Source organism: Ruditapes philippinarum, unplaced genomic scaffold (assembly GCF_026571515.1).
Source record: "Ruditapes philippinarum isolate M1 unplaced genomic scaffold, ASM2657151v2 ctg71_1_1_1_1, whole genome shotgun sequence".
Taxonomy (NCBI): Eukaryota; Metazoa; Mollusca; class Bivalvia; order Venerida; family Veneridae; genus Ruditapes; species Ruditapes philippinarum.
The window spans coordinates 90,285-100,643 of NW_026863691.1; the positions used below are offsets into that span (position 1 = coordinate 90,285).

Genomic DNA, 10,359 nt, shown 5'->3' on the forward strand with positions numbered 1-10,359 from the left:
TAAGATAAATAAGTTAAGGTAGTTATCAATTGATTAAGAATATTGATTTTTTTTCTTTTTGGTTGTGGTATTTTTCTTCTATTATGTATATTTGAAAAATTGTTTTCTGAATTTGATATAAGAGAGACAATAAAATTAAACACTTGTTCGAGTATATTCCAAGTAACACTTTCATACATGTAAATTCATTCAACATAATTTTGACATTGTGTCTATAAAATAAAGTTTTAAACTTACTTTGAATGTTGGATTTAATAGAATTTCATAGAAATAATCAAGAAAAAAAATAGTTCTTTTTATTTGACCAGATATGTGGAATTTAACATATAACACCACAATAAATTACATGATAATATAAAATTTTATATTGTATATTTCGTAATTCATAATTAATTGAAACAAATATGTAATTTTTAGATTGAAAAAAGGGAGACACAAAAATTAAAAACACTGTCTGAAATATCACCTGAACTACTTTCCTACATAATTCATTCTATATAAATGTGAAATTGTGTATATAATTTAAAGTTTTACACTTACTTTGAATGTTGTAGTTAAAAGTGTTTCATAGAAATAATCATGAAAAACTGTTTCTTTCCTTTTGACAAGATTAATGGAAATTTTGCTATTTTTATTTCCTTGAAATGAAAGGGAAATAACTTTCTTCCTTTTGCTTAGAGTTGTTATAAGAGTCAATTGAAAAATGTATGTTTTAGATTTTTAGCTCACCTGAGCATATGCTCAGGGTGAGCTATTAGGATCACTCTTCATCCGTCGTCTGTCGTACATCGTCCGTTCACACTTTTAAAACGACATCTCCTCTGAAACCATAAGGCAGATCATAATGAAACTTAACAGGGATGTTCCTTTGGTGGTCACCTTTAAAAATTGTTCAATTAATGTAATTCCATGCAGAACTCTGGTTGCCATGGCAACCGAAAGAAAAAACTTTAAATATCTTCTTTTAAAAAACCCAAAGAGGTAGAGCTTAGATATTTGGCATGAAACATCTTCTAGTGAGTTTCTACAAAAGTTTGTTCAGATAAAAGCCCAGGGGTCAAAATTGGCCCCGCCCCAGGGGGTCATTGATTTTCCCTATATGCATATAGTAAAAACTTTAAAAATCTTCTTTTAAAGAACCCAAAGAGCTAGAGCTAAGATATTTAGCTTGAAACATCTTCTAATGAGTGTCTACCAAGTTTGTTCAAATAAAAGCCCTAGGGTCAAAATTGGCCCCGCGCCAGGGGGTCATTCCCTATATGCATATAGTAAAAACTTAAAAAATCTTCTTTTAAAGAACCCAAAGAGCTAGAGCTAAGATATTTAGCTTGAAACATCTTCTTATGAGTGTCTACCAAGTTTGTTCAAATAAAAGCCCTGGGGTCAAAATTGGCCCCGCCCCAGGGGTCATTGATTTTCCTTATATATGTATGGCAAAAACTTGAAAAAACCCAAATAGCTAGAGTTTAGATATTAAGCATGAAACATCTTCTAGTAAGTATCTACAATGTTTGTTCAAATAAAAGCCTTGGGGTCAAAACTGGCCCCGCCCCAGTGGTGTCATTGTTTTTAACTATAAGTGTATAGTAAAAACTTAAAAAATCTTCTTTTAAAAAACCCAATGAGCTAGAGGTTAGATTTTAAGCAGGAAACATCTTTTTGTTGGTGTCTACCAAGTTTGTTCAAATAAAAGCCCTTGGGTTAAAACTGGCCCCGCCCCAGTGGTGTCATTGTTTTTAACTATAAGTGTATAGTAAAAACTTAAAAAATCTTCTTTTAAAAAACCCAATGAGCTAGAGGTTAGATTTTAAGCAGGAAACATCTTTTTGTTGGTGTCTACCAAGTTTGTTCAAATAAAAGCCCTTGGGTTAAAACTGGCCCCGCCCCAGTGGTGTCATTGTTTTTAACTATAAGTGTATAGTAAAAACTTAAAAAATCTTCTTTTAAAAAACCCAATGAGCTAGAGGTTAGATTTTTAGCATGAAACATCTTCTTGTTGGTGTCTACCAAGTTTGTTCAAATAAAAGCCCTTGGGTTTAAATTGGCCCTGCCAGGGGTGGGGGCAAAGGTCTTGTATTTCATTATATGTGTGTAGTAAAAACTTAACATCATGAAACATCTTCTAAGTGGTGTGTTCCAAGTTTGTTCAAATAAAAGCCCTGGGGTTTAAACTGGGGCCGCTCTGGGGGCCTATATATACAGGTGAGCGACCTCAGGGCCATCATGGCCCTCTTGTTTTGTGTATAGTGACAAAATCACAGTCATGTTAGAATTGGCAACAAAGTGCTCTACTGGGCTTCGGCAATAAATGGAAACATCTTTTAACAATAAAATCTAAACATTTTCTGATTTTATCAATGAACAAATTTATGGTACATTGTATAATTATAATGTATATAACTTCAAAAGAAATGCTTTGTGTTTAAAAACTTATATTTCCTATATAGTACATATAAAGTAAAATGATTTTAATATTAAATTAAATAAATTATAAGATAAAATTATATGAATTATTGCAGGTTGTGTGTGGAAATTGTTCTGATTGTAAAGCTCCTCTGAGATATCTCAAATATAAATCTGTCAGAGTGTGTGATAAATGCTACAAAACATTAAAAGCTGGTAAGAAATCTCTATTTTCTTCTTACACATTACTTTATAATATAATATGTCACGTCTCTAATATGTAAACCTGATTTACTTTCTTTCTGTCTAATTTATTATTGAATTTGATTAATTGGGTTAACACATGGCTGTAGTGAATAAAATTATAAAGTTATGATATAGAGGATATTGAATGAGTGTAAGTTCATTACTAAATTTATTGAACAAGTTGTATAAAATTATATTTTATTGAACAAGTTCAATAAATTTAGTAACAAACCAACACAAATATAATATTTAATTTATGACATACCCAATATAAGAACGATTTATGTAAAAAGGATAAATTTTTTATTGGCCTGCCTATAGTGTAACACTAACTCTAGCACACATAATGCTACTTTGTCTAACAAATGATGTGATATTGCATCATTGTTGTATATTACATACCTGTCCCATAATTTATGTGATAAATTATTTTATCAAACACAGAAACTGACATTGTTCTGTTGTATTCAGTCTTTAATTGTCAGAATTGAATTCTACATTTTGAACCTTCAACCTTTCAAGTGTTAAATTGAATATTGTATTGAAATCTACTTTCTTGATCTAACAGTGTTGAATTGAATGAATGTTGTAATTATTGAACACTCAAACAAACTCTATATGTTTATACAGCTGCTGAGAGTGATGCTAAATCTCCCGAGAAACAGGAAGAACTCGAGAAAGTGGAAGAAGAAGGTGGTAACTTACTTAGTCTGAACGGACTGTTCGAGAGGTTCCAGAAAATACGACGTAGTGGACGAACGGAAAAGAAAATGGGCGTTCGTCCTGAGAGATTAAAAGAGGTAATGAATTTGATTCTCGCAGGGGACACAGTAAAGAATGTAATTTACTGGATAAAAGCTAAAACTTAAGTGTTACTTTTGCTTATCAGTTATATTCCTATATTGTAAAGTTGTTGTTGTGGGTCTTTTTTGTGATCACTCAGCATTGTGAGTAAATTTTTAAATAGTTTGGAATTATTTCACATCAGAAGGTTATACAACTTGTCTATGGAGGGTTTGGTGGTACTACCCGGTTATTGGGGGAAAAAATCAGCAAGGGGCATAAACATAATTTCTACCTCTCTGATTACACTATTCAGAGAGCTACATAAGATTTATGTTTTCAACCTTTCTGTGACTGAAATGATTGAACGTTTCCTTAATGACCTGAACAGTGTTGATATTACTTAAATTAAAAAAAAATTAAGAAATTACTGTTAGTAACTTTGTTACAGTCCTTATAATATATAGTTACAACTTATCAACAGGTAGCAGCAAATGACCAGGGTGCATCTATGAGTGGCTATCTACAAAGGTGGCATAAAAACAAAAAATGGAAGAGAAAATGGTACCTCATTAAAGATATGGTCCTGTATTCGTTTAAAGCTACACAGGTAGGTAGTTTGACAACTTGCATATAAACTTTGTTTTATGCTGTTTTCTTGTCAGTGGTTATCATAAGGAAAATAAAGCTAAAACAATGTATTCAGAAGAATTTTTATGCCCCCACAAAGTGGGGTGCATATAGCGTTGCACTTGTCCGTCCGTCCGTCAGTTCGTACGTCCCAAAATCTTGTGAACGCAACTCCCCTTAAACCGGATGGCAGATTTTGCTTAAACTTCCAGGGATGAACAACCTTAATGTGTAGATGGTAGTAAGGAAGGAATTTTTTCTGTGACTGTATTTAACAGAATTATTGCCCTTTGTTGATTTTTTCACTATATACTATGTAGAAATGTTGTGAACGCAACTCCTCTTAAACCAGATAGCAGATTTTGCTATAACTTCCAGGGATGAACAACCTTAATGTGTAGATGGTAGTAAAGGAAGGAATTTTTGCTGTGACCAAATTTAAAAGAATTATGGCCCTTTGTTGATTTTTTCACTATATACTATGTAGAAATTTTGTGAACGCAACTCCTCTTAAACCGGATGGCAGATTTTGCTTAAACTTCCAGGGATGAACAACCTTAATGTGTAGATGGAAGTAAAGGAAGGAAATTTTGCTGCGACCAAATTTAACAGAATTATGGCCCTTTGTTGATTTTTCACTATATACCATATATATGTTGTCAGTGGGGGCATCCGTGTCCTTTGGACACAGTTCTAGTTTTAATGAGTCTCTACCCAAATTGAAAAATTCATACAAATTTGCATTCAGTGTATATTGAGCTCTTGTTAAATACATGTAAAGAACATTTTGTCACACACATGTACTATTGTATGGTTTAAAATGTTTAGGCATACACATTGAAAAAAGACGTATCTGTCTAAATAAAATTGATTCGAAATGCAATAGTAATCAGAATGAAAATATGAGCCAAAATGCTTAAAATCATTAAAATATTTTCTAGGCTGATACTTTAATATATTTCTATTTTTAGGACACTGCAGCAGCTGACAGCATGGTGTTGCTAGGTTACGAGGTCAGCAGGTTCACCGATGTAAGTGCAATATTGTTTCACGAATAGAGCAGATTTAGTGGCCGTGTGTGATTACATGTTTAAGAAAGATAACAAGTGATATGAAGTTATTGAAATACTTCAATTTATACTTTGGTGTGGATATGCCTAGTTTTGATTACTCAAACAAATTTACATTCAAGGCAATATTGTCCCGCCTTTGTGGTGCTCTTGTTTATTGAGTAAAATCTGCTCTGTGCAAAAAGTTAGTTTTATTTCATTTCATTTTAAAACTTTTATTTCATAACTTCGTATAACATAACTTGCAGTCAAAACATTAATGTGTTATTGTTGTTGTGTTTTTGCAACCTTGTGCAATAGTTTCTTTCTGATTTATTCTGAATCTTTTATAGGAACTCAAAGTTCAGAATGAGACTTTATGCTGTTTCTTTTTGTGTTGAAAAATGGATACAAATCTGACAATGTAAAATTTTATAATTTCAGTATTTTGAGGGTGTAGAAGCAGACTTACTATTCCAGCTATCTCATGCTAATACAGATCCAATTGTGTTCAGAACTGACAGTGCCACGGCCACAGAAAAGTAATTTATTTCTCTTAACTTTCAAGTTTTATTTAGAAATGATGGATGACCAGTTAATTGTACTAGTGATGTGATTAACATAAATAGTTGCATTTTAATTTGAAAGCGTTATTTTTTATTTTATAATTTTATATTTTTATAATAAAGATCAAGCTTTTGCTTTGCAAGTATTAAAAATAGTTATTTATATTAGTTAGGCAATGTGAAATGCAGCTATGTCTCATTTAATATCATTTAAATATTGTTATTTTGATGAAAACTTGAAGCGTATTTGAACCACTTTAAAAGGGGGCTTCCTTGAACTAACCAGTACTGAATACTGATGTCATATGATGTGTTAAGAGCCAGACACCATATTAACCAGTCAGCCGTCCCGTAACTCATTAAGTAATAAGATGATCAAAATATAAATGATTTATTAATAGTTGACCATTGTTTGTTGTAGATGGGTAACAGTGATGAGAGAGGCAACAGTTGCTTGACAACAATAATCAACAGACAGTTACCTGGTTACAATTAACAGTAGGCAGTTGCCTAGCAACAAGGTATAACAGACCTCAGTTTTGTGACATTAAAAAACAGGAATTGGCTTTGCAACAATAAAGTAAGGAAGAACAGTTGCTTGGCAACAATAATAATGTTCAGCATGGTAGTTTATTGACTAGAAATAAGTAGCAGTAATGCACCAGTTATTTGGCAGCAATGCCATACAAGTGCTTTTTGAACATGTTGAAGGAATTTTTTTATGACTGTTTTGTAAGAAATGAGATAACAAGATATTCGGCTGTAAACAATGAAAAGTGATAGCCTGAAGTTGTTTCATGATTATGACAGCGGTAGATGCTGTAAAACTAGAAAACCAGATTGATGTTATAGCAGTTTAAAATATTATATACATGTACATGTATGATTACAATAACCTTTTATCTTAACTAACCTAAATAAAGTGTTCCATATGTGCTTCACAACAAATCACAGGTTGTTTTACAAGAAATAATTAGACAACAATGTTTCCTTTGCTATAACCAGTGAAACAATCAACTGTATATGGCAATTATCATGAAATGGATTTAGAAACATGGCATATCCTTTGTGAACTTGTTAAACATTAAAACACTAAGTGTTTAGTGACGTTGACATGTTTGGTGTTCCATAACTTGGAAATAAGTACAATATATAGCAAATGAAGGACTGAGGTAGGATAATAAAGACAACATACTTATCTATTATATAATATTTCCAAGTTTGATGCTCTTATATTTTATAAATGGGCATTTTATAAACTATTGAAACAAAGCCTGGGAATCATTTTGTCAGTTATGAAAAATATACCACTGTTGTAAGGATATTTGAATGATGCATGGTGTTATTTACTAGGGGTATGATGGCAGGAGATTATTTGCCATAAATTAGAATCATTATTTATGTGTTAAGTATGACTTGGAAACACAAATGTTTACCAACCATATATACTATTGTTATATCTTTTATTGATTGTAAATAAATTTAGGTTGAATACATCTTCATGTACATATATTATGATTATTACACAAGTCAAAAGTTCATATATTAAAGTGTACTTTTATACAAAAGGAGTATATTTCAACAAGCATGTAACTTTGTGTGTATATATTTTTTTTCTATGGAGTACTTAATGAATAATGAAGTTAACTGTTAAGGCATTGAGGTCACATCTGAACTTTTGTATGATCTCCTACTTGCTTGAGATATGATTATAATAATTAAATTATATTGGGAAATTTCAAAATGTATGTACATTAACAAAGCAATATAGTATATAGCAGAGAGATATTTGTTAATATATTTGTATAATTTATATATTGTTTTGTTAAGATTTAATATTTCAATAATAATTTATGTAAGAGTTTCGACTTTTAGGGCTTGCATTAATCCAGAATAATCTGCCCTATTAAATGGCCTATAACTACACAAAAATGTTCAACAGGACCACATTGACTAGAAAAAGAGATGGTAGGAAATTTTTGGCAGCAATATTTTGAAGAACTTTAAGTGTTGGAAAAAATGGCAAAAATACCAATTGTTAATATTTAGGGAATCCTAGGTGTTTGTTAAGGGGATCCTAAAGGGTATTTAGAACTGTTTCTTCTGAGAATGTTCTGTTTTTGTAGTAATACGATCTGTTGCATTGAATAAACAATCACAGTTAAATTTGTATTCAGATTTTGTCACAATCAATTTAAATTCTATTTATTTTTTCACAAGTTTCTAAGAAGCTATAATGGTTGTGAAACAAAATGTGTGAATATTTTTCTGAATATTTTTCTTATTATAGTCATAAACTTAACCACATGAATTTTTTCATCATTATTAACTTTTTCTTAATAAAATGTCAATGCATGCATGCTTTCATAACAATGTAATAGTAAAAATACTCTACAATTTCAAAAATAAAATATACCTGTATAACAGCATATATAACCTAGGCCTAACCAAAAAGCGTCAGATATATATACATGTATATTTGAAATTTTTTCCACACATAACCATTCATTTTGTATAGTTTCTAATTTTCTTGAAGCATTTTTTTTCTTGTGTCTCACTCCATTCCAGTGATGTCAATTATTCTGCATAATTCATGTTTATATACATTTGTCATATACAGCATTTCAATGTTAAAACAACAAACAGCTATGTTTTATAGTGTGTGTATATATTTTGAGATACATGTATACAATGTAAAATTGTGAACAGATTACACACCCTGTGATATTGTCAAATGCTCTATTTATCCACTCTCATTTGTTCGTTCAGTTGACAAAAAAATCTTGCACCAAAAATTTCAAATTCTCAACTGCCTATATCTTTCGAAAGAAAGTAAATAGTTTTTGTTCTTGAAATCAGAATGTTAATCAGTGCAAGTGCTAGATTATGTGTACTATATACATTATAGAAAAAGAGCAATAAATGCATTGTCTTAAGTTATGTCAAACCACACTTAAGTTCTCTGCATATATACAGAGTTCAGTTGTTTAATATCAAGAAGATTTTTGTCCTGTTCAAAAAGATTTCTATGTTTTTTGGGGGGATTTTTTGTGGTATTGAGAAACTTTGTATTTGGATCAAGTTGTACATGTATTTTGTGTTAAATTTCTTAATAGTGCCATGTAGAAAATATGCCATCAGTCTGTTGGCCCTATTGATTGATACACAGTCTGTTGGCCTAATTGATTGATATACAGTTTGATGGCCTAATTGATTGATACAGTGTGTTGGCCTAATTGATTGATACAGTGTGTTGGCCTAATTGATTGATACAGTCTTTTGGCCTAATTGATTGATACAGTGTTTTGGCCTCATTAATTGATACCAAGTCTGTTGGCCTTCTTGATTGATACAGTCTGTTGGCATAATTAACTGATAAAATATTTTGATAAATTTTCTAATCCATTCCATTTAAAGCAATTCTTTCGTTTTTATGCGTGTACATCATAATGTTAACCTTGACATTTGCTCCTCTATGCAGTTTTATGTTTATGCTTGTATTTAGCTACATCACTGCTTGTAATGCATTAAATTAATTAGATTTTTATATGCTTTTTGTATTACAATTGTGATTGCTTGTAGTTTTGTTGATATATTTTTATAGAAAATTATGGAGACAAAATTGATACACAAAATGTCAAGCTTTTATATATATTTTTTTGTCACTTGGCCAAATTTTGGTGAAAGAGATGAAGCCTAAAATTTGATTTCTGACATTCTCAAAATAAGCTTATCATTGCATACCTCTTTATATTTTGAGGAATTTGATATTAGTAAGATCTACATTTGATTTCTGTGAAATGGTTCTACTACTTGGGGGCTTAGTGTGAAAAGGTCAAACAGTTTGAGGGCAGTGTGAATTATTCAAACCATTAAGGCCATGGACTGAAAAAATTAATCCATTTGAGGGAAATGTGTGAAAAGGTCAAACCATTTGAGGGCAGTGTGAACATATCAAACTATTTGAGGGCAAAGTGATAAAAGATCAAAATATGTTAGGGCAAAGTGTGAAAAAGTCTAACCATTTAAGGGCAAAGTGTGAAAATGTGAAAGCATTCAATGGCATATGGTGAAGAGTTCAAACCATTTGAGGGCAAAGTGTGAAAAGGTCAAACCATACGAGGGCGATTAATGAAAAAGTCAAACCATTAGAGGGTTAAGTGTGAAAAGGTCAAACCATTTGAGGGAATATAGTAAAATGTTCAAACCACTTGAGGGAAAGTGTAAAAAGGGCAAGCATTTGAGGGCTTGTTGTGATATGGTAGTACTTCCTTTTGGTTTTCTGTCCCACCTATAAACATTTTATATACTTATTTGGACATTTGTACCATTTTCTGAACTTTTGTAAATCTATATACATGTATACTTTGACTTCCATTTATGTAAATCTTTATTTTTTCCATGTTTATAAAATGAACATCCATTTTCCATATGTAAATAAATTTGCATTTATTTTTTTACATATGTTAATTTGTCATAGTGCAATATGTGTAAACTTTTGTTACTGTATAAACTTGTATAGATATATTGTTATTATATAAAAATTTGACCTTTGTATTTCTTCACCTTGTTAAAAACTCATTTTACACATTATCAGATTGGAGCTTCCACATTATAGATGAAATAAAAGGTATAATAGAGCAGATATTTCTTGTTTCGTTTTATTATTGCTTTTGTATTAA

The 10,359-nt window shown here is 31.0% G+C and overlaps 1 protein-coding gene across 4 annotated transcripts in view; it reads left to right on the top strand.

Annotated features, from left to right (window-relative positions):
* LOC132723010 (FYVE, RhoGEF and PH domain-containing protein 6-like) overlaps positions 1-10,322 on the top strand; it is a 69,632-nt gene extending 59,310 nt beyond the window's left edge. For all 4 annotated transcript variants that reach the window (XM_060707659.1, XM_060707658.1, XM_060707657.1 and 1 more), the window contains 6 exons: positions 2,520-2,619; positions 3,280-3,449; positions 3,917-4,042; positions 5,034-5,093; positions 5,556-5,653; positions 6,099-10,322. In XM_060707659.1, the coding sequence (XP_060563642.1) occupies positions 2,520-2,619; positions 3,280-3,449; positions 3,917-4,042; positions 5,034-5,093; positions 5,556-5,653; positions 6,099-6,135 (591 nt within the window). In that variant the 3' untranslated portion in view covers positions 6,136-10,322. The remainder of the gene's footprint in view (positions 1-2,519; positions 2,620-3,279; positions 3,450-3,916; positions 4,043-5,033; positions 5,094-5,555; positions 5,654-6,098) is intronic.
* The last annotated feature ends 37 nt before the right edge of the window (positions 10,323-10,359 follow it).